The following is a 25,555-nucleotide window of genomic DNA, read 5'->3' on the forward strand; positions in this document are numbered from 1 at the left end:
AAATCAGCATCTTTCAAACCTCACGCATCGTTTGGATGACAAAAGTCTTGGTGATTTTAGTGTCTGAAATTTCAATTCCTATGACAAACACGGATGTTCAAAAAATCTTCCTATTTGTTTAGTTCAATAGGCGGAACTGCACTGACAGATATAATAAAGTTTTTCGAAATATTGTTGCTGGCGTTCAGTAAAAGCAATTGTTGCGACGGTATGTTCCACCGTGATTGAACATTTTTCCACGTATGACTTGTTCATATCTGTTAGATTCCAGAACTCATTTTTTCAAAGGTGCAGTTCCTTCAACATTATGCAATAGTGATGTTTCGAAGTGAAACCGCAGGATATAGGAACACAAGCTCGTAACAATATCATGTCATAAGGAATTCATCCAAATATCTACATCCGTATTAGAACAATGCATTTTAAGTATCTTTACATTTATCTATCCATTCATCTCCTTGAATTAAGAGAACCGGTTTCAGTTGTAGTGAATAGTTATTGATATCCTGACTGTCTACTAGAAACAAAGATATTTTTGTTTAGAGGTTCATCTCCATGCAAACAGTCTCCATGACAACATGCAATCGGCATACCGCATGGGACACTCTACTGAGACGGCCCTCCTACGTGTACATAATGACATAACTTCTACATTGGATAACAAGTGCAGAGCGGTGCTTGTCATGGTGGACTTATCAGCTGCATTTGACTTAATCGACCATGGCATACTCGTTTGGAATTCTCCTATGGAGTGCTGGATACAGTCTTATCTGAGTGAAAGACAACAGTGTGTTGCCATTGGATCAACCACCTCACATGACAAAGTACTAGATTTCGGGGTTCCTCAAGGGTCGGTGTTAGGACCCCGAAGATATTGCCTGTACTCCAAACCGATTGGAGAGATATTTCGTCGCCATAGTCTTTGCTATCATTGCTATGCTGATGACACACAAATTTACAGGGTCATCAAACCACAAGACAGTTGGGATTCATTTTCAGAAAATCTGGAAGCTTGTCTGACAGATATCAGTACCTGGATGAACGCAAACATGCTAAAGCTTGATCAGGAAAAGACGGAACTAATCGTCTTTCCCCCAAAGTGTCAGCAAACAATGACTCTCCAGCTCAACGTCGTTGCAAGAACTATTGGGACTGTCCCAGCTGTTAAAAACCTAGGGGTATACTTTGATAGTTCAGTGAACATGGACAAACAAGTGAACGCTATTGCCAAATCCTGTTATTACCAGATCAAGAACATCGGCTGTATTCGGCAGTTTATAACTGAAGATGCATGCAAGATTTTGGTGCATTCACTTGTTACCTCTCGGTTGGATTATGGTAACGCCCTGCTCTGTGGTATATCTGACAAACTAACTAGTAGTCTGCAGAGGGTCCAGAACACTGCAGCACGGCTGGTTACTCGTACTCGAAAGAGAGAGCACATTACACCTGTGCTATATGCATTGCACTGGTTACCCGTACGATACAGGTCGCAGTACAAAATGTTGGTGTACACACACAAGGCACTGAATGGAACAGCTCCTCGGTACCTACAGGAGCTTGTTACCCTGATACCACGATCACTGTGGTCGGAGTCAGAATCATTGTTGTGTGTCCCAAAATCTCGTACTGTGACCTATGGAAACCGGTGCTTTGGGAGGGTTTCGGCCACGTTGTGGAATAGCTTACCATCTGCTATTAGAAAGTCAAATACCCTGGCCAAATTCAAGAGGGACATCAAAACTAACCTCTTCACTTGAGGGTCTCTGCAAAGACGTCATGTAAATACCACCCTTTATTTGTTCAATTATGTGCACATTGCTTGCTTAAATGTATAAAAGTGATTGTAAGCTTTTTTGTTTCACAATTATAACTATTACTATTATCCGTATGTTGTAAAGCGCTTAAGAGTAATTTTACAAATTAAATAGGGCGCTATATAAATGTTGTATACTATTATTATTATTATATTTTAATCGTATCCTTTCAGTCTACGTATGTCTTAATCTCTGTTAATCTATCGGTTTTTTTCTGTTTCTATTTTTATATTATAAGTAAAGGAGGGAAGTTATTTCCAATAGTTGAACATTGGTTTGATGATAATATTTATGATAACAATGTACTGAAGGATCATTTATGAAGCACCCGAAACTACGGATCATATACTACAGTAAAAATATAAAAAAAAAACGCGCTTTGGTTGGTTATCAGATAGGTACAGACAAATCAACAGCCAGAAGCCATCGCAAGCAACGATATTTTCCAGACAAAAAATGTGTTCATCTTAGAATAAAAGTATCTTATAACTTTTATTTACCAAAAAGTGTTTGATTAAAGATGGACTAGGTCCTGATCTACCAATAATGTGGGGAGCCCCCTGCAAAATAAGGGACACGAAAGAGACCAAAATAGATCTGCTGCACCCATTGTAATATAAGGGATCTTGGTTTTAAAGTTGAACGTTCGCCAAGGTAAGGAAAGCAATGGGTTCTGCCCAGGACGGGACATACCAAAGTCCTTCAAAATGGTAGTTGTTATTCCCTGCTTAACGTTCACTCGTAATCAGTATAATGTGACCGGTCGGAGTACTGCGCTGGGTGCCGTCGACATGGTGTTTTATCGAGGCGGCACTTTATAGTCGGCATCAGATCCGCGCTATCACAAGAAGGCAAATTCCCCCTACATACCCTGCCTTCAGCACACATACACATGCACACAATCACAACACACATGACGGCACGTCCTTAAATAACACTAGCTGCTGATATGACGTTAAACCCTCAACAAACAAACCCACCATAACGACCGGCGACTTCCTTAATCAGATTATGCCGTTTAAGGTAAAAATAATAACTCCAGATAAACAGACAATGGATTGATTATTGACGCCACAACATGCCCTAGGCTCACCTGACACTTCGGGCCAGGTAATCTTAAATGAAAATAAACATTGCTTATTAACACATCAAATATTTTATTAGTCACAAAATGTATAAAAAACTGTATTTTTGTTAGAATACATGGATAAATACGTTTGCCTATAGGCAAAAAACAAACAGGATACGTCGTTAAATGAAAAGAGTGATGAAAGTCTCTTTTTAAATATGGACATCAATGGGCCTGTATCACTCACCTATGATTTATTTCACATCTTGGATTTTCAAGTATTTAAGGTAATATTTAAGGTCAATATGCTAACAATCATTTATTATGTGGAATGTTTTACTAATTTTACTTATCTGACCTAAAAAGTTGGCTGATCTAGGCCTTTTTTCAGATCCAACACATCATATCAATTTACACAATTCACCTACAGGTCGTGACATTAAGCCAGCCTCTTTTTTAATCAAACATAATTTAAGGTTTTAACAAATTTATACATAATTTAAAGTTTTAACAAATTTGACCACTGTGACCATCAAAATTGGACACATTTGATAGCTCATTCATTTAAACAAACTTATAGCCCTACATCCCAAACTAATACTGACCATTTATCAGCACCCTAGGCCTTTTGGTTCTTCAGAAGAAGTAGTTTAAAGTTTTAACACATTTGACCCCTTTGACCTTGAAAGTGGGTCAAGGTAATTCATTTGAACAAACTTTAAATTATTTCATTCCAGTATGCTACTGACAACATTTTATCACCCTATGCCTCTTGAAAACAATAATGCGAAGGGGTAACTAAATTGCTTTCCTGTGAACGAAATATACATGCAATGTACAGAAATGTCATTTATATATTTAAGAAAAAATACTTCTTTCTCCAAAAAAGTATAAACACTCATAGATTTATGATAACACACGTAGAAGAAATTGAATGGATTTGTTTGTGATATATATAATATCCCTCACCACAAAAATTCGTATTTTGTAAAAATTATATGATTGACAAATACAAGAAAAAATAAGCACACAGACATATACCACTTTTTTTTTTTTTTTTGCATTTTCCAGTTTCTAATACTGCCTCCTTTAAAATAAAGTTCAGGTTTAAAAGTTTGCCAAAACATTTTTCAAACGATCAGATTATAAATGACATATTTAGCTGTTCTACTCTCCCAAACAATGTATGCATGTTCTATGACTCTTTTAACAAAATATTGAAATAACAAAAATTGGTATGTTGATTAAATTGAAGAATTCTAGAAAGATTTTAGAGAATCAACACAAGTGAAGCTTTACCGATTGTGTAGTTTTACATGAGCATAAAAGTTACCGTTCTGTGTGATTATTCAGTTAACGTGATCATAAAACAGTTACCGTAGTGTGTGATTATGTATTTAACGTGATTACAGTTATTGCTATTCTGTGGGAGTATGTAGTTAAGGTTCAACAAGCCCCTTATAGATGTTGTAGTCACCCTAAATATCAACCCTCTGATAAGTCATATTCAAAGACCTCGGTTAACATTGGAACTTAAAGATGCAATTTCAATATATTAAACTTGTGCATTGGCTATTCAAAATCAGATAACCAGGTGAACGTAGTCGAAAATAAAGCTTTAAGGCATCTTAAAAAAATAGGTCACCCGACTTATAGGATGTCAATCTCTTTTGAGACCCTTATAGGATGTCAATCTCTTTTGAGACCCAACTGACTGCCAAGAAATGATACAATTTGAAGTTTATTTATATACCTAGGTCATGCGGAGCTCTTCTACCAGCTGTTAATAGAAATATATATATGAGTAATATAGTTAGCAGATCATAAATAAGAAAATAATGGCTAAGTAGCCTTAATCGATAAATGAACTCTAGATGATGTGCCATTTGATAACATTTTGTGATGTTATTAATGCGCTAGACATGTTATAAACGTTTAAACTTAAAAAGTACGATAATTTTGTAACACGTCTAGCTGTTTTACACCAATATTAACTGTTAAGAAAGGACGCTTGATATGTCAGTTAGGTCGCTAAATAGACTGACATGTTATAAGTCGGGTGAGCTATTTTTATGAAGACATCAGCTTTAATGCTTTATTATTGATTACTTTAACCTGGTTATGTATCTTTTTAATAGCTAATGTACAAGTTCAATATATATAAATAACATATAGATATCTTCTTTTTTTATAAGGGTCTTTGAATATGACTCACCAGAAAGTTGAAATTTAGGGTGACTATTACATCTTTTAGTGGGCCTGTTGAACCTTAACGTGATCTTACGTACTGTTATTTGAGATTACGTAGTTTACTAAATCATAACAGTCATCGTTCTGTGAGATGATGTTGTTTTCGTGATCATTACAGCTACCGTTCTGAGAGATTGAGACTTTCAAGCGTTTTCGTATTGTGATTTTTTTTTAAAAAAGGCCTTGACCGAAGGCCAGGCTAATACTGCAGAAAGCAACTCCCAGGGTTACTTACTTTCCCTAGATCATTTATATTACCACTGCAGTGCTATACAATAATGACAATGACAAAACATATTACAATCATTACCTGTATGTTCACTCTGTACAACCGGAAAGTGATCGCTTGCATGTATTCTGTATCAGTGGGCACTGAAAAACATTTTCTTTCTATGTAACAGGTAAACTAAAGTATTTTTCATCAATTCTTTAGCAATGTTAATCATTAAATACAGAGGTAGCGGGTACTCATGGGGAATTTTCCGAATTTGCGAGATTCTTTTTTAATCTAGTAGAATGTGAAATGAGGTTGTGCTTCCCTTGCACCCCTGTCTATTTTTAGACGTACAGGGCTTATTAGTAATCATTATTCAGTATTGACAGAATTGCAGAGTTCTGTGGAAATGGGTGAATGATTGAGTCACCTAGACATTTACTTTAAGTCCGATTGTCAAGGAAACAGTAACAAACATATTTATAAAAACAACGTTATTACATTTTACCAAGTATACGTTTACAATGATATAATGCGATCAATTAAACATCATTACGGCTATCACTCTGATGAAGATGTGATTAATATGTAATGAATTGGTTTTTAATCAAAACTTACTTGACATAGCAAAGGATTCCAGAGGAATCTTGGTGCTCAACAAAGCCAAGACTTTATGATGTCAATTTTTACAACCAAATGTTACACTTGAAAGGAATGTAGAATGTAACCCGCTTGTGGATACTTTTGGACATCCCTACAATACTGCTTCAAGATTTCGTTACCCTATATTTGCCAATATGTCTTTGTGACGTAAGTGATAACCTTGCATTAAGCGACACCTGGGCCGTTTTCGTTTAAATGGTTGAACCGGTTGGACAACAGTTGTTCGTCTATCAAATAAGGTCGGACCTAGTAATCTGATGCTGCTTTCAGGCGAGCCTTGACAAAGCGGACGTACCGCATAAACGAATAGGCCCCTGGTGTCAATCACTACAATAATATTCCAAAGTTATGGAGAATAATATTAACCATAGCATAATTAAATTTAGCCAATTGACCTTGACCTTAAATTGTTGAGCTAACAGCAATAATCACTAATATATTACTTTATTATGTTATCTTTTATATTTAAATATCAGTAGTCAGTAAGACTGTTGGTTCTTTTAACTCATTTAATTATTTTCACATGATTTAATGTCTTTCTGATTTTTTAATCCATCCAATGATCATCTAGGTCTCTAACAAGTAGCGTTTCGTTAGTGATATTGTCGTGAGTATTCACATTAATTCAGCAGGACATCATTGCCATTGTCACATTTACATAAATAAATATATCAGATGGATCTTTGCACCGAGCATTGTCAGAGTTTCATCTGCATATTTACAATTTTTGGCAGTGGTACAGGGATCCTTAAACTGTCAAAACTTCAGATGGCGGCCTGGTGACCATCTTTTTCTTCATTCAATGTAAAAAAAGAAACAAGTAAACTAACTACCAAGACGAACTTTCTTATGAAATTTGAACTTCTTGAGAAAAAAACCACATTGAGCAACAAAATAGAACATGACTATGCGGCAACCATCTTGTGAAGTCTGAACATGAAGGAAGTATTATTGCTTTCATAATTTTACGTTTTTTGAGCAATTAACATGAAAGGAGCTCTGTCCTGATTTTCAAAAACACAGTTGATTAAATCTGGTGTTCATCCATGGTCTGACATCCAGTAGGTTCTTTGATACCAAATTTCTGACAGCATGGCCAGAAGAAAAACTCCGTACCCAATCCGACTTCCTGAGGAAACCAGTATTTCCATACTGGATAGGGACAGCGGGTTATCGGGTGGAAGTAACAGGTGTCGTCCTCCTCACCTGGAGAGTTATGACACCTTGTACAGCGCAGGTGGTCATTCACCTGCTCGATCCTGAAACGGCGATTTTCTTGCACTGATGGGTCCTCAGGCAGTACACGTGCAGGTGGGCGTAGCAAATGGCCCTCTCGAGTCAGCTTCTCAATTTGTTTTGCCATGCCGTTTAGCTTCTGCTGTTGCAAATCGTACAACGCAGAACAAGCGTCAAGCTGAGGAGTGAAATGATCTGACAATTACAATTTATCTGCATGTACCTCAATATAATATTTTAGTCGTTACATAAAGATTATCTAATCTTAAATTCCTAACTTTCGAATTTACTTAACAATAACCTTGCTTCCGGGGTTTTATGATATGTATTTATGTTTCTTTTAAGGGAACTAATAAAACACGACCTCCCTCTGTGCTACATACCTGTTCTTTGTAACCTTGGCTCTGCTTTTTAAACCCCAAAGCTAGTTTGTGCTCTTCCTCCGCACGGTAAGTCCCCTGTCTGCCAGCACATTCCAGCTCTTTGATTCGCTCCTCTTGAAGACCTATTTCACAGCGGCTTTTACCATTGATCTTCTTCAGTTCATCTATCTCCGATTTTAAGAAAGTGTTGCGCTTTAGGAGATCATCATATAAATTCCGTTCGCCCTCACTTTTTCCTAGCTATGTTTGGAATAAAAATAAAGGTTATTTATCAATGATTACTTAAATATAATTTTCAAAAAACTGAAAGATAAAACAACAGAAAATCACAAGAGCACTGTTCATGCTCTACCAACTGAGCTAAAGAGAAATTCTTCCTAGCCAAGTCGGTAGGAAGCGGGTAGTAATTGACCAGGGTGACATACTCTCCTCCAAGAAAGAACTCATTCCGAGTTTTCCAGGGCCATAGAGATTCCTTTGCAAGTATCACTGAGTATTTTTGTCATATCTCGCGGGTCCCTAAATGGGCGCCAATGTAACAGTGGTCATTATTTTTCCGATGCCTCCACTAGGAGTCGAACCTTGGACATCTGGCTTTCTAGTCATATGCCAAATGAACTAAAAGACATTTTCCCTAGGAAGTGTCTAGTATTTTACCAGGGTGACATTAATTCTGATAGAGAATAATCTGTTTTCAGTAACATGTATAATAGCAGCTGCCCTTCATGTTTTGGTTTTTTAACTATCATATTTTACCTGTATATCTACAACACTGGCCTTGCTGTTTTATCTCTGCCGACACTCTATTGCAACTATTGAGAAGAACAAGGCAAAAGATTGCAGATGGATCTTAGTGCCCGATTTTGTACCGTCCTCATTGGTTCTATGTAAGATTGATCTTTTCTGTTCTCTTATCTATTGGATTGAGTCATGTTAAAAGTAAATTAAATAAATAATAACAAGAGGCCCAGAGGGCCTCTATCGCTCATCTGGGTTTTTTGTAACATGCAACTGACATATAGGTAACTTAAGAACAAATTTGGTATATAGAACACAAGACATTTTAACATCTCTTAAACGGTTCTGAAGATATTGTTGTTTGAAACTTGAAGTTATAATTTTAAAGCTTTTAACCCATTTTGACCTTTGACTCCCAACTTGCACTTAAAGTTGACCTTTGACCTCATTACTGTAATAAAGAAAATAATTCACACAGCTTGTCTACATAACATACCCAAGTAGCATGACTCTAGTCCAAATGATTCTTAGGATATTATTGTTCGAAGTTTTTAACGTATTTGACCCCTGTGCCCTTAAAAGTAGGTCAAGGTAATTTTAATGAGGAAGTTGTATAGCACTTCATCCCAGGTACCTACTGGCCAAATATCATGACCCTGAGCCTTATGGAATTTGAGAAGAAGATTGTTAAAAGCTTTTACCCAAAGTTGACATTTGACCCCCGACTAGCATTTAAAGTTGACCTTTGACATCATTACTGTAATTAAGAAAAATATTCGCTTTGCTGGCCTACAGAACATACCCAAGTATCATAACTCTAGTTCAAATGGTTCCTAGGATATTGGTGTTTGACATTTTTCGCATATTTGACCGCTGTGACCTTGAAAGTAGGTCAAGGTCATTTTAATGAGGAAACTTTATAGCACTCCCTTCCAGGTACCTACTGGCCAAATATCATGACCCTAGGTCCTACAGTTCTTCAGAAGAAGTCGTTCAAAAGAAAAAATTGACGGACAGACGACGGACGGCAGACGACGGACGACAGACTACGGACGACGGACGACGGACAACGCAGTACGGCATAAGCTCACATGAGTTGAGCTAAAACTTAATACTGGTGTGTATGACATTCAATATTCATGTGATGTTTCAGTGCAATTTGACATGTACTTTACGATAATATGTTAATAAAATAGTGGAAGAAGAACGATGAAATAAACAATGGAGCGAAATCATTAAGTCCTTGCAAGACACTCAGAGATACTTCATAATAATAATCAGAAGAAACAGATCCCACACAATTACCTTCTGTTTAAGCTCTACGTTTTCCCAGGTGAGGGCCGCTGTCTTCTTTTGTTCATAAACGAGTTGGTTTTCTATTTCTGAAATTCAGAAGAACTCTTTGTGTAATATACATGTATATTCCATTATAGATTAAAAATATCTTAACACTTTTAAAGCAGATAAACTTTTAAAAATTTGAAATATGTAAATGGAACAATATGTGAAAATTGAAAAATCAACAAAAATAGGGAAATATATGAACAAATGAAGGATTTACATAGTAAGACCATGTGTTCCAGAAGATTAAGTATCTCCTGCTTCATCAACAACTCCTGCTATGTCAAACGAGGCCAAATACATGTAACACCCTCCATGCAAACCGGGGATGTGACAACGAAACTAAAAAGCACACTTGTGAGTATACCAAAAACATCCACCTTCATATCACACACAATGAAACACAATGTGTGATATTTCCAAATGATATCTTCAAACTCTTCAATCTTCTAAGCATAACTTACAATTATATATAAGTACATTTTACATAACTGCTACCAATATAAAGATAATTTGTTTTGTTTCTTAATTTTTTATTTCTATTTTCACATTATTTTTCAACTTACCACTGACTATTTGAATGAAACTAAAACAAATTGATGAACATGTAAATATGCTATGATAATTAAGGTAATAGGATTGTGTCACCATTTCTCAGTAGAATTTCTTCAAATTTTGTAATTATATTGCTTTAAAGTATAGAAAATTTTCTGCCACAAAAAAAATATAGGTTGTCAGAATTTTAAGGATTTTAAATTGAAATTTATGTAAAAAGGAGTGCATTTTGAAAAAAAAATGAAAAACACAATATTTTTTACAAAATAATGTCAATAAAAATGATACTAACATATATTAGTATTGCATTAATGTATATCAATTTAATAAATGCTGAAATTGTGTAAAATTAATTCTCTAAACACGATATAAAAATTGACATTTTATAATAAAACCATATACTGTAAGTGAGTGACAGAGTAATTGCAGGTAAGAGTTAACGTTCTTGAAAAACTTCATAGTAGTGAAATAGGTAGCCGGTGATAAAAAAAAACTGAATTAATGCCTGGATTGCTTTGAAATACTTTAATATTGAGAGAACACACTGTTCTGTCAATAATAAACATACAATATTCGTCAGTTTAATATCAAACAATTGGAATTTGCGGAAATTGTGATACTGTCTCCCTACATTGGATTTTCAACTAGGGATGTACTTCCTGTTGCCGTTTATCAATACACTCCAATGACCTTAATGAATTTAATAATAAAATAAACCACCCAGCACGTCAAATCCGGGTGTCATTATAGATAAATTCATAAGTTACTCTGTTGATATTTTATTTAATGGATATAACAGATTGTTGAGATCAGACAATGCCAGAATTAACACTGTACATATTTATTCTGGTGTGACTTTCATCAAAGAATTATCATTATAAAAATTACTCTGAAGTTACAAAGAAACTTATACAAAAGAGATACTTATCAATCTCTCCTACATTGTCATCAACTGATAAACCACAAGAAACAAGAGGCCCAGTGGGCCTTAACACTCAAATGGATTTAATCAACTTAGAGTCTACAATTGGTTTGCAAAACAGAGAAAATATATCAGCAGCTGAAAGGCTCGGTGTCTATGTTGGGTTTTCGGACCGGCACAAATAGTAAGAGCACTTCTTTGGATTAAGTTACAGGTGAGATATGACCAAAAAAAAGGTTAAGTACTTATTAGCTAAAAATCTACTTTATAATATTTACAAACTGTTCTAGATTTTAAACTAACGGAAAACAGTCTTTCAAATTTTATATGCGATATAGCTTTATTATAGCATAAGCAATAAGACAAGAGGCCAAGGGACCTGTGAAGGTCACCTGAGATGTAATAGTATCGTTATTTGTTGTTGTGATGTATCAAAAAACACAAAAGCACCTTAGGATCTTTCCACCCATGAAGAGGACTTGATTCTAACATTTCGACCCCATCCCTAAGACCCCGTCGGGATGAGTATGGGTCTTAATTTTCAAACCAACAAACTATAATCACATGATGATAATTCATGGGGGGGGGGGGGGGGGGGGGGGGGGGATGGGTGACCAAGGGGTAATGAAATTCATAATTTTGATAAAGCACCTAACAATCTTTCCTCCCATGAAAGTATTTGATACCAGAAAATGTTGGTCTGAAGAAGAAGATTGTCGAACTTTTTGCCTGGTAAATATGACCCCTTTTGGCCCCACCCCTCAGGCCACTTGAAGTTAGATCCATATAATTTACAATGTTTGTTCGCTTTTGACTATGGATTTTTCCTTCGATTTTTAATGAAATTGGTTCAGTGGTTTTGGAGAAGAAGTGCTAAATGTACAAAGTTTAAGCACAATGTACGATGAGAGACAAAACAGGTGACAAAAGCTCACATGAGCAGCCAGGTGAGCTAAAACTGGATTCTATGATGTTCCGGTGATGCATATAACACCAGACAAGTGTCAGAAATGTAAATTCACTTTCTGGTATGACAAAAACCTCCTTTTCAGTGTTATGAACATTGTGTGTGACAAGAGACCCATGGTTTCCATGCCTACTTTCTAACTGGCTAGTTGTCATGATATGTTATTTTCTGTATTTCACTTTGGAAGGATTGTGAAGCCAATACTAGGAAACATTATACAATATAGAGTAATTACAAGTGAATGGCGAAATTAACAGTGGGCGAGCATGGACATTATCGGCAGAGGGTGATTTTTTGTATGGGCAAAAAAAAATCCCCTGTATACAGTAAAAGTCCATATTTGATTTGTTATTGGATGGAAACAAATACACCAATCAGAATTCGGATGTCTCCTTTACTATGAACAAATCTGCATAGATCGCATTGGCAATCAAATGTAGCTTGATACTTCTCATTAATGTATACTGAATTTGGCTTTTTAAACTTTAACCCCCAATTTCTCACTATAAGGCATTTATATTAAGCCCCAAAGCAAGATACTCCCTCCCTTTATAAACCTGGGGGGTTCCAGACCCTCCATTAAGGAATGTTTGGGGAAATTCAGAAATTCAGTTCTGTTGTTTGGAAGAAGTAGACGAAATTGTTGATGGAAGGATGGACCAGGTGATGTTAAAAAGTATGAAAACATAGCTTTGCATATCTATATAAATCACATATAAAAAGCTGATAGGTCAGTAGCACACACTTTACTTATAGGAAACAACACAATTTATTGTATTTCACACAAAGAAAAGGATAAACCTGTCAAAAGCTGTCAAAGTAACTATCCCTACTTTGAACACAGAATCAGTCACCACCTGTCACACAGAACCAGTCACAATCTGTCACACAGAATCAGTTATCACCTGTTACACAGAATCAGTTATCACCTGTTAAACAGAATCACACACCATCTGTCACACAGAATTAGTTATCACCTGCCACATAGAATGAGTTATCACCTGTTGCACAGAATCACGCACAATCTGCCACACAGAATCAGTCACCAACTGTCACACAGAATCAGTCAACGCCTGTACCACAGTATCAGTAATCACCTGTCACATAGAATCAGTCAACACCTGTCACAAATAATCAGTTACCACCTGTCACACAGAATCACACACCATCTGCCACACAGAATCAGTCACCAACTGTAACACAGAATCAGTCAACACCTGTCACACAGAATCAGTCAACACCTGTCACACAGAATCAGTTATCACCTGTTACACAGAATCAGTCACCAACTGTTACACAGAATCACCCACAATCTGTCACACAGAATCAGTCACCATCTGTCACACATAATTAGTTATCACCTGTAACACAGAATCAGTCACCACCTGTCACACAGAATCAGCCAACACATGTCAACAGTATCAGTCACTACTACCTGTAACAAAGAATCAGTTATTACCTGTCACACAGAATCAGTTATCACCTGTTACACAGAATCACCCACCATCTGTCACACAGAATCAGTCAACACCTGTCACACAGAATCAGTTACAATCTGTCACACAGAATCAGTTATCACCTGTTACACAGAATCAGTCAACACCTGTCACACAGAATTAGTTATCACCTGTCACACAGAATCAGTTATCACTTGTCACACAGCATCAGTCACCACCTACCACAAATAATTAGTGACCAAATGTAACACAGAATCAGTCACCACCTGTCACACAGAATCAGTCAACACATGTCAACAGTATCAGTCACTACTACCTGTAACAAAGAATCAGTTATTACCTGTCACACAGAATCAGTTATCACCTGTGACACAGAATCAGTCACCACCTGTCACACAAAATCAGTCACCATCTGTCACACAGAATCAGTCACCAATTGTCACACAAAATCAGTCACCACCTGTCACACAGAACCAGTCACCATCTGTCACACATAATCAGTTATCACCGGTCACATAGAATCAGTTAGCACCTGTCACACAGTATGAGTCACTACCTGTAACACAGAATCAGTTATCACCTGTTACACAGAATCAGTCAACAACTGTCACACAGAATCAGTCACAATCTGTCACACAGAATCAGTTATCGCCTGTCACACAGAATCAGTTATCACCTGTAACACAGAATCATAATCAGTCAACACCTGTCACACAGAATTAGTCACCACCTGTAACACAGAATAAGTTACCATCTGTCACACATAATCAGTTATCACCGGTCACATAGAATCAGTTAGCTCCTGTCACACAGTATGAGTCACTACCTGTAACACAGAATCAGTTATCACCTGTTACGCAGAATCAGTCAACAACTGTCACACAGAATCAGTCCCAATCTGTCACACAGAATCAGTTATCACCTGTTACACAGAAACAGTTATCACCTGTTACACAGAATCACGCACCATCTGTGACACAGAATTAGTTATCACCTGTCACATAGAATAAGCCAACATCTGTCACAAATAATCAGTTATCACCTGTCACACAGAATCACTCACCATCTGCCACACAGAATCAGTCACCAACTGTACCACAGAATCAGTCAACACCTGTCACACAGAATTAGTTATCACCTGTCACATAGAATAAGCCAACATCTGTCACAAATAATCAGTTATCACCTGTCACACAGAATCACTCACCATCTGCCACACAGAATCAGTCACCAACTGTAACACAGAATCTGTCAACACCTGTCACACAGAATCAGTCAACACCTGTACCACAGTATCAGTCAACACCTGTCACAAAGAATCAGTCAACACCTGTAACACAGAATCAGTTATCACCTGTCACACAGAATCACCCACCATCTGCCACACAGAATCAGTCACCAACTGTAACACAGATCAGTCAACACCTGTCACACAGAATCAGTCAACACCTGTCACACAGAATCAGTTATCACCTGTTACACAGAATCACGCACCATCTGTCACACAGAATTAGTTATCACCTGTCACACAGAATCAGTCATCACCTGTCACACAGAATCAGTCACCACCTGTCACACAGAATCAGTTATCACCTGTAACACAACACAGAATCAGTCACAATCCACAGAATTAGTCACCACCTGTAACACAGAATAAGTTACCATCTGTCATACAGAATTAGTTATCACCTGTAACACAGAATCAGTCAACACCTGTAACACAGAATCAGTCACAATCTGTCACACAGAATCAGTTATCACCTGTTACACAGAATCAGTTATCACCTGTCACACAGAATCAGTCACCACCTGTCACACAGAATCAGTCAACACATATCAACAGTATCAGTCACTACCTGTAACAAAGAATCAGTTATTACCTGTCACATAGAATCAGTTATCAACTGTTAAACAGAATCACGCACCATCTGTCACACAGAATTAGTTATCACCTGTCACACAGAATCAGTCACCATCTGTCACACAGAATCAGTCACCATCTGTCACACAAAATCAGTCACCACCTGTCACACAGAACCAGTCACCATCTGTCACACATAATCAGTTATCACCTGTCACACAGAATTAGTTATCACCTGTCACATAGAATCAGATAGCACCTGTCACACAGTATGAGTCACTACCTGTAACACAGAATCAGTTATCGCCTGTTACACAGAATCAGTCAACACCTGTCACACAGAATCAGTCACAATCTGTCACACAGAATCAGTTATCACCTGTCACACAGAATCAGTTATCACCTGTTACACAGAATCAGTTATCACCTGTTACACAGAATCAGGCACCATCTGTCACACAGAATTAGTTATCACCTGTCACATAGAATCAGTTATCACCTGTTAAACAGAATCACGCACCATCTGTCACACAGAATTAGTTATCACCTGTCACACAGAATCAGTTATCACCTGTTACACAGAATCACGCACTATCTGTCACACAGAATTAGTTATCACCTCTCACATAGAATCAGTCAACATCTGTCACAAATAATCAGTTATCACCTGTCACACAGAATCACCTACCATCTGTCACACAGAATTAGTTATCACCTGTCACATAGAATCAGTTATCAACTGTTAAACAGAATCACGCACCATCTGTCACACAGAATTAGTTATCACCTTTCACACAGAATCAGTCACCATCTGTCACACAGAATCACCTACCATCTGCCACACAGAATCAGTCACCAACTGTTACGCAGAATCAGTCACCATCTGTCACACAGAATCAGTCAACACCTGTACCACAGTATCAGTAATCACCTGTCACAAAGAATCAGTTACCACCTGTCACACAGAATCACCCACCATCTGCCACGCAGAATCAGTCACCAACTGTTACACAGAATCAGCCACCATCTGTCACACAGAATCAGTCAACACCTGTCACACAGAATCAGTTATCACCTGTCACACAGAATCACCCACCATCTGCCACGCAGAATCAGTCACCAACTGTTACACAGAATCAGCCACCATCTGTCACACAGAATCAGTCAACACCTGTCACACAGAATCAGTCACCATCTGTCACACAGAATTAGTTATCACCTGTCACACAGAATCAGTCACCATCTGTCACACAGAATCACCCACCATCTGCCACACAGAATCAGTCACCAACTGTTACACAGAATCAGTCACCATCTGTCACACAGAATCAGTCAACACCTGTACCACAGAACCAGTAATCACCTGTCACAAAGAATCAGTTACCACCTGTCACACAGAAGCACCCCCCATCTGCCACACAGAATCAGTCACCAACTGTAACACAAATCAGTCAACACCTGTCACACAGAATCAGTTATCACCTGTTACACAGAATCAGTCACCATCTGTCACACAGAATCAGTCACCATCTGTCACACAGAATCATGCACCATCTGTCACACAGAATCAGTCACCATCTGTCACACAGAATCAGTTATCACCTGTCACACAGAATCAGTTACCATCTGTTACACAGAACCAGTCACCATCTGTCACACAGAATCAGTTATCACCTGTCACATAGAATCAGCCAACATCTGTCACAAATAATCAGTTATAACCTGTCACACAGAATCACCCACCATCTGCCACACAGAACCAGTAACCATCTGTACACAGAATCAGTTATCACCAGTCACATAGAATCAGTTAGCACCTGTCACCACCATCTGTCACACAGAATCAGGTATCACCTGTCACACAGAATCAGTCACAATCTGTCACACAGAATCAGTTATCACTTGTCACACAGAATCAGCTATCACCTGTTACACAGAATCACCCACCATCTGTCACACAGAATTAGTTATCACCTTTCACACAGAATCAGTCACCATCTGTCACACAGCATCAGTTATCACCTGTCACATAGAAGCAGTCACCATCTGTCACACAGAATCCGTTTCCATCTGTCACACAGAATCATGCACCATCTGCCACACAGAATCAGTCACAAACTGTAACACAATATCAGTCAACACCTTTCACACAGAATTAGTCAACACCTATACCACAGTATCAGTAATCACCTGTCACATAGAATAAGGCAACACCTGTCACAAATAATCAGTTACCACCTGTACCACAGAATCACCCACAATCTGCCACACAGAATCAGTCACCAACTGTTACGCAGAATCAGTCACCATCTGTCACAAGAACCAGTAACCATCTGTACACAGAATCAGATCAGTCACCATCTGTCACACAGAATTAGTTATCACCTGTCACAACCTGTCACACAGTATGAGTCACTACCTGTATCACCTGTAACACAGAATCAGTCAACACCTGTCACAAATAATCAGTTACCCCCTGTCACACAGAATCACCCACCATCTGCCACACAGAACCAGTATCCATCTGTACACAGAATCAGTTATCGCCTGTCACACAGAATCACCCACCATCTGCCACACAGAACCAGTAACCATCTGTACACAGAATCAGTTATCACCAGTCACATAGAATCAGTTAGCACCTGTCACACGGTATGAGTCACTACCTGGTTATCACCTGTCACATAGAATCACCCACCATCTGCCACACAGAATCAGTCACAAACTGTAACACAATATCAGTCAACACCTTTCACACAGAATTAGTCAACACCTATACCACAGTATCAGTAATCACCTGTCATCAGTCACCACCTGTCACACAGAATCAGTCAACATCTGTCACAAATAATCAGTTATAACCTGTCACACAGAATCACCCACCATCTGTCACACAGAATTAGTTATCACCTGTCACATAGAATAAGTTAGCACCTGTCACACGGTATGAGTCACTACCTGTAACACAGAATCATTTATCCCCTGTTACACAGAATCAGTCAACACCTGTCACAAATAATCAGTTACCACCTGAATCAGTTATCACCTGTCACACACAATCACCCACCATCTGCCACACAGAATCAGTCACCAACTGTTACGCAGAATCAGTCACCATCTGTCACAAGAACCAGTAACCATCTGTACACAGAATCAGATCAGTCACCATCTGTCACACAGCATCAGTTATCACCTGTCACACAGAATTAGTTATCACCTGTCACACAGAATTAGTTATCACCTGTCACATAGAATCACCCACCATCTGCCACACAGAATCAGTCACCAACTGTAACACAATATCAGTCAACACCTGTCACACAGAATTAGTCAACACCTATACCACAGTATCAGTAATCACCTGTCACATAGAATCAGTCAACACCTGTCACAAATAATCAGTTACCACCTGTCACACAGAATCACCCACCATCTGCCACACAGAACCAGTAACCATCTGTACACAGAATCAGTTATCACCTGTCACATAGAATCAGTTAGCACCTGTCACACAGTATGAGTCACTACCTGTAACACAGAATCAGTTATCACCTGTAACACAGAATCAGTTATCACCTGTAACACAGAACCAGACACAACCTGTCACACAGAATCAGCCACCATCTGTCACACAGAATCAGTCTTCATCTGTCACACAGAATCAGTTATCACCTGTAACACAGAATCAGTTATCCCCTGGAACACAGAACCAGACACAACCTGTCACACAGAATCAGCCACCATCTGTCACACAGAATCAGTCTTCATCTGTCACACAGAATCAGTTATCACCTGTAACACAGAATCAGTTATCACCTGAAACACAGAATCAGTCATCATCTGTCACACAGAATCAGTTATCACCTGTAACACAGAATCAGTCACCACCTGTCACATAGAATCAGTCAACGCCTGTCACACAGAATCAGTTACCCCTGTTACACAGAATCAGTCACCACCTGTCACATAGAATCAGTTATCACCCGTTACACAGAATCACCCACAATCTGTCACACAGAATCAGTTATCACCCATTACATAGAATCACCCACAATCTGTCACACAGAATCAGTTATCACCTGTAACACAGAATCATTCACCATCTGTCACACAGAATCAGTTATCACCTGTCACACAGAATCAGTTATCACCTGTTACACAGAATCACCCACCATCTGTCACACAGAATCAGTCAACACCTGTCACACAGAATCAGTCAACCCCTGTCACACAGAATCAGTCAACACCTGTCACACAGAACCAGTCAACATCTGTCACACAGCATCAGTCACCCCCTATCACACATAATTCGTGACCAAATGTAACACAGAATCAGTCAACACCTGTAGTAACACAGAATCAGCCACCACCTGTAGTAACACAGAATCAGTCACCACCTGTCACACAGAATCACCCACAATCTGTCACACAGAATCAGTTATCACCTGTAACACAGAATCATTTATCACCTGTAACACAGAATCAGTTATCACCTGTCACACAGAATCAGTCACCACCTGTCACACAGAATCACCCACAATCTGTCACACAGAATCAGTTATCACCCATTACACAGAATCACCCACCATCTGTCACACAGAATCAGTTATCATCTGTAACACAGAATCATTCACCATCTGTCACACAGAATCAGTTATCACCTGTAACACAGAATCATTTATCACCTGTAACACAGAATCAGTTATCACCTGTAACACAGAATCAGTCACCATCTGTAACACAGAATCAGTTATCACCTGTTACACAGAATAAGTCACCACCTGTCACATAGAATCAGTCAACGCCTGTCACACAGAATCAGTTATCACCCATTACACAGAATCACCCACCATCTGTCACACAGAATCAGTTATCACCTGTAACACAGAATCAGCCAACACCTGTAGTAACACAGAATCAGTCAACACCTGTCACACAGAATCAGTTATCACCTGTCACACAGAATCAGTTATCACCTGTAACACAGAATCACTCACCACCTGTCACACAGAATCAGTTTTCACCTGTCACACAGAATCAGTTATCACCTGTCACACAGAATCAGTTATCACCTGTCACACAGAATCAGTTATCACCTGTAACACAGAATCATTCACCATCTGTAACACAGAATCAGTTATCACCTGTAACACAGAATCATTTATCACCTGTAACACAGAATCAGTTATCACCTGTAACACAGAATCAGTTATCCCCTGTAACACAGAATCAGTCACCATCTGTAACACAGAATCAGTTATCACCTGTTACAAAGAATCAGTCACCACCTGTAACACAGAATCAGTTATCACCTGTAACACAGAATCAGTTATCCCCTGTAACACAGAATCAGTCACCATCTGTAACACAGAATCAGTTATCACCTGTTACACAGAATCAGTCACCACCTGTCACATAGAATCAGTCAACGCCTGTCACGCAGAATCAGTTATCATCCGTTACACAGAATCACCCACCATCTGTCACAACATAATCAGTCACCACCTGTCACACAGAATCAGTTATCACCTGTAACACAGAATCAGTTATCATCTGTCACACAGAATCAGTTATCACCTGTCACCCAGAATCAGTCACCATCTGTAACACCGAATCAGTCACCATCTGTAACACAGAATCAGTTATCACCTGTTACACAGAATCAGTCACCACCTGTTACATAGAATCAGTCAATGCCTGTCACACAGAATCAGTTATCATCCGTTACACAGAATTAGTCACCATCTGTAACACAGAATCAGTCACCATCTGTAACACAGAATCAGTTATCACCTGTCACACAGAATTAGTTATCACGCGTTACACAGAATCAGTTATTACCTGTCACATAGAATCAGTTATCACCTGTAACACAGAATCAGTCACCATCTGTCACATAGAATCAGTTATCACCTGTAACATAGAATCAGTCACCATCTGTCACACAGAATTAGTTATCACCTGTAACACAGAATCAGTCAACGCCTGTCACGCAGAATCAGTTATCATCTGTAACACAGAATCAGTTATCACCTGTCACACAGAATTAGTTATCACCCGTTACACAGAATCAGTTATCACCTGTCACACAGAATTAGTTATCACCTGTTACACAGAATCACCCACCATCTGTTACAACAAAATCAGTCACCACCTGTCACACAGAATCAGTCACGACCTGTCACATAGAATCAGTTACCACTTGTCACACTGTTTTAAGACTTTTCCACGACATAGAGTACCAAATGTTCAGGTAGGATAAACAATGGTGCACTATCCACTTCTCTATCTGACCAAACTGTGACAGATAAAGTGTTATTGGTAGTGACCGACTCTGTGTGACAGGTTGTGACCTAGGTACTTTGACAGAAGGAGATTGAGTCACTTTGAAAGTTACCAGCTGTTCGAAACTTGTATAATGCAAACAGAAATCACAGTCCTGTTGGTGTAAACCGATGGTAAGCTATGAGTTTTGAAAATTAGTTTGGAAACAGAAATAATGTATCAAACCTAATGATAACTCATTGAAGTAGTTGATTTAGTAAGTAGGATAAATGATAATAAACAGTTATGTTATTACACTTACTGTAACTTGTACATGTTTATTGTTTACTGAACCTGAATATGACAGCAAGTTTGTAGCAATTACAAACAAAATGAAAATCCTGAGTTGTTCTATTTACATGTAAGACGAACCAACAAACACACTTTGCCATGTGGACTAATACATTACAAACATTTATCTGACCTCACGTATTGTACATAGGTACGTCTGTATACTAGGTTAACCCACATACCAAGTCCGAGGATCATACAACCATTCCTAGAAAAAGTTTGGACCCAAACAAGTAACTACTTTTTTCAGTAACAGTGGCCTTGACCTTGTCACAGAAACAAAAATTAGCACCATTTTTTCTGAAATAACATTCCAGCCCTAAAATGATGAAAATCAAAGTTCTAGCTGCCTGCATGCATATCAGCGAAGGGTACAATTGATTGGAGGTCTAGTAGCATTAGGAGAAGGAAATGGCACACTCACTACTCCTAGTTTTATTTGTGTCACATGAATAGAACATGACTATAATGGGGCAAGAAGATCAAGTAAATATACCTTCCTTATATTTCCTCAGAGCAATAAACTTTCGATTCAGTTCTCCAAAGTCTTCAAAAAGATGTTCAGCCTCCTCCATCATGTTAGCTTGTCCTAAGTCTTGGGGTCGGGCAGCTTGTCCGAAGTCCTCAGGGCCAGTATAAAGACCGCTATGGTCAACAAGGTCGCCCACCTCTTGTATTCCGGTAGGATAACTGGCCGCATCCATAGCCACAGGAAGTTGGCCCTGCTCCTGTGGCTCAAAGTGAACTTTTGTATTCATAATCCTGAAAACATACAACCAGAAATAACTGAAAACAAAATGATAAGATATTTTCTTGCTTATTTATTCAGGAATTGAATTTCTTTCCTCCCCAACATATATCTGATCAAAAAAAATGTCTGTTGGGTCATAAATTCATAATGGATATTACTGAACATCAGTAAAGCCAAGTCTAGGTTAAGTCAAGTGTGAAAAAAGACTGGCTTCGTTGTCAATAAGTAATAATAATCCTAATAACAATTTTAGGTTCTTATATACAGCTTTATCACAACTTAGGTCCTAAGCGGTTCACAAATTATAGCATAATTAGTACTGACTATAACAATTTATATTGTACAATCACACAAAATATCTTACCTGTTATCAGAGCTTATACATTGTACACCTGTTATCAGAGCTTATACATTGGTACACCTGTTATCAGAGCTCATACATTGTACACCTGTACTTTACATTTAAAATACTGCGTAATATAAACTGAAAATTTTCAACATGATCTGACAGGTGACTATATAAGTTATAAATATACTTTTTACATATATATTTGATTCTAGACAATATACATGAAAATGGCCTTCGCTCTGGTAACTCAATACACTTCCTGTTTATGCTATTATTGAGTGTGACACAGAATTGAAGATGGAATGTTGTTGATATGCATAATAGGGTTGAAGGGGTTCCACCTCTGTAAAGCTCTGTATACAAATTATTTTTCTCAGTGAATGCTTTTGGCAGACTTGTGCTGGGGGGTGTGTGTCTCGATGAAAATTTAGTTTTTCAACTTTTAAAAGCATTCTTTCACTTTCTGTTGACTTTTTTTCAAGTCTAATCAAGGAAGTAAAATTATGTATTTTATACAATTATAAATATGTGACCAAGTAGATTGTACCTGAAATGTCTAATTTGGTCAAGATTTTTGCAAAAAGTCCTGATATATTAACTTTTTTTTCTCCTTTTTAACTCTCTTCTATATTGTACCTTCAATCAAATTCAAAGAAGTTAAGTGATTATATATTTCTGAAATAACTATTTTATATTTTTCTAATGGCCTTGTTTGAAAGGAGCAGTCTGGTTATATTAGTGACCCTGATATAATGCACTATTTATATGTACAACTATACATAATATAATTATAAAGGCATGACGAAATTGATTCACTGAATTAGATTAGCTTTCTAAGTCTGTGTGACATCATGCATAATTATAATGTGACCTAATTCTGAAACTAACGTCAGGACTAAGGACAAGGATTGTTCTTGACAATACATTATTCAACATTAAAAATAGCATTGTACTTGAATTGAGTTCCTGTAGTCCGAATAACCTACTTTTAAATTGTACAAGTGTGACACAGCTAGATGCGTGTCGGCCGAACGCGAGTTGTGTACGCGTAGCTGATCGGCCACACGGGGACCTGAGATTTTGTTAGAGTTGGTATTTTTTACCTAACCTAAGTGTAGATTGTAAGATAGGCGTTTTAAGTGTTTAAATCAATACTTGTTAAAATTGCTAGTATAAATATCGTCATTGTTGGGGGAGCGGGGGGGAGCGGGGGGGAGGGTGCATTTTTGCCAGGTGTTGACCTTATTTTAAGGTGAACCTCTCACTTATGTTGTACTGCGTAATTACGTAAAACCAGAGACGTATATATATATACTACATGGCTTTATATGTCTCTGGTAAACTGACAACACAGAATAAGTAACCATATCACACCTGGAGGGTCCCAAGGATTTATAGTCGATTCAAATCCCTTGGTTTATTTCTGATATATTGCTCATTTTAAGTGTACTGATACACCTAGGCTTGATATGTCAAATATCAATTATCTGCATATTTAATTAGATAGGTCCGGATTAACGTACCGGTCTGCTTTTTGAAAGCACAGGATTCTGACGTTTAATCAATATAACTTTAACGATCTGTATATGTAAACAAATATCCCTTATACTATAACAGCGAGGATTAAAGTCTTTATGAGACTGTCTGGCTCAGACTTTCTATCTTTTATATATAGGTTGCTATAGTTATTTATTAAACTCAGACTCCTGTGTTGAAAGACAGAAAATACTGTTATAGTATGAACCATTGAGACCGAAAGTCTTAACAACATAAACAAATACTTGTACTTTGCAAAACTAAGAGACAGATATGTTTCCAGTACTTACCTATCAGGCCTCCAAACAACTAGTAGCTCGGAAGTACGATAAACCTGGTTTTCCACTCATACTAAAAATAGATATATTTTTGCAACCGGTGACGTAGTATGCAGAAATAGAGGCATATTTAATACATCGGCCTCTGGCAAAAATAATTGTTGGGGAATGGGTAGGGGGCAAGTCAACCTCGACTCCTACCCTACCTCTCGAATTGTTTTACTACATTTATGAGATTCATGACATGTATAGTGTAATTTCGCATTTAGGCAACGAAAACTCAAAATAAACTGAAATCGTAGTAAATATACATTGAAAACAAATTAAAAAAATAATGTAATTGTGGAACTATTTTTCCTTAATAGGTAAAAGAAGTCTTCACCTAATTTTCACCATTCACACACAGGCATACACACATAGGGAGATATTAGCCAGGTGGCATAGGACTAGTAGTTAGCGCCTGATAAGGCAGCTCCTGCGAATTCCTCAATATTATATTGATTAATTTATATGCTAATTGTATTGACTGTATAAAATTGTATATCTATGTACT

The 25,555-nt window shown here is 37.9% G+C and overlaps 1 protein-coding gene across 3 annotated transcripts; it reads right to left on the minus strand.

The window, feature by feature from the left end:
• Window positions 1-2,957: 2,957 nt before the first annotated feature.
• LOC110461522 lies at window positions 2,958-25,075 on the minus strand. 3 transcript variants are annotated; one of them, XM_021515008.1, is made up of 5 exons: window positions 25,015-25,075; window positions 22,585-22,850; window positions 9,676-9,752; window positions 7,633-7,872; window positions 2,958-7,427 (listed from the first exon to the last, which is right to left on the minus strand). In XM_021515008.1, exons 2-5 carry the CDS (start codon window positions 22,844-22,846, stop codon window positions 7,041-7,043), a joined length of 966 nt encoding a protein of 321 aa, XP_021370683.1. In that variant the 5' UTR covers window positions 22,847-22,850; window positions 25,015-25,075; the 3' UTR covers window positions 2,958-7,040. The 3 variants fall into 3 exon arrangements, with proteins under 3 accessions (XP_021370683.1, XP_021370685.1, XP_021370684.1); XM_021515010.1 differs by lacking the exon at window positions 25,015-25,075 and adding an exon at window positions 23,232-23,397; XM_021515009.1 differs by lacking the exon at window positions 25,015-25,075 and adding an exon at window positions 23,204-23,397.
• Between the last annotated feature and the right edge of the window lie 480 nt (window positions 25,076-25,555).

The sequence above is a fragment of the Mizuhopecten yessoensis genome, unplaced genomic scaffold (assembly GCF_002113885.1).
Source record: "Mizuhopecten yessoensis strain PY_sf001 unplaced genomic scaffold, ASM211388v2 scaffold10635, whole genome shotgun sequence".
NCBI lineage: Eukaryota > Metazoa > Mollusca > Bivalvia > Pectinida > Pectinidae > Mizuhopecten > Mizuhopecten yessoensis.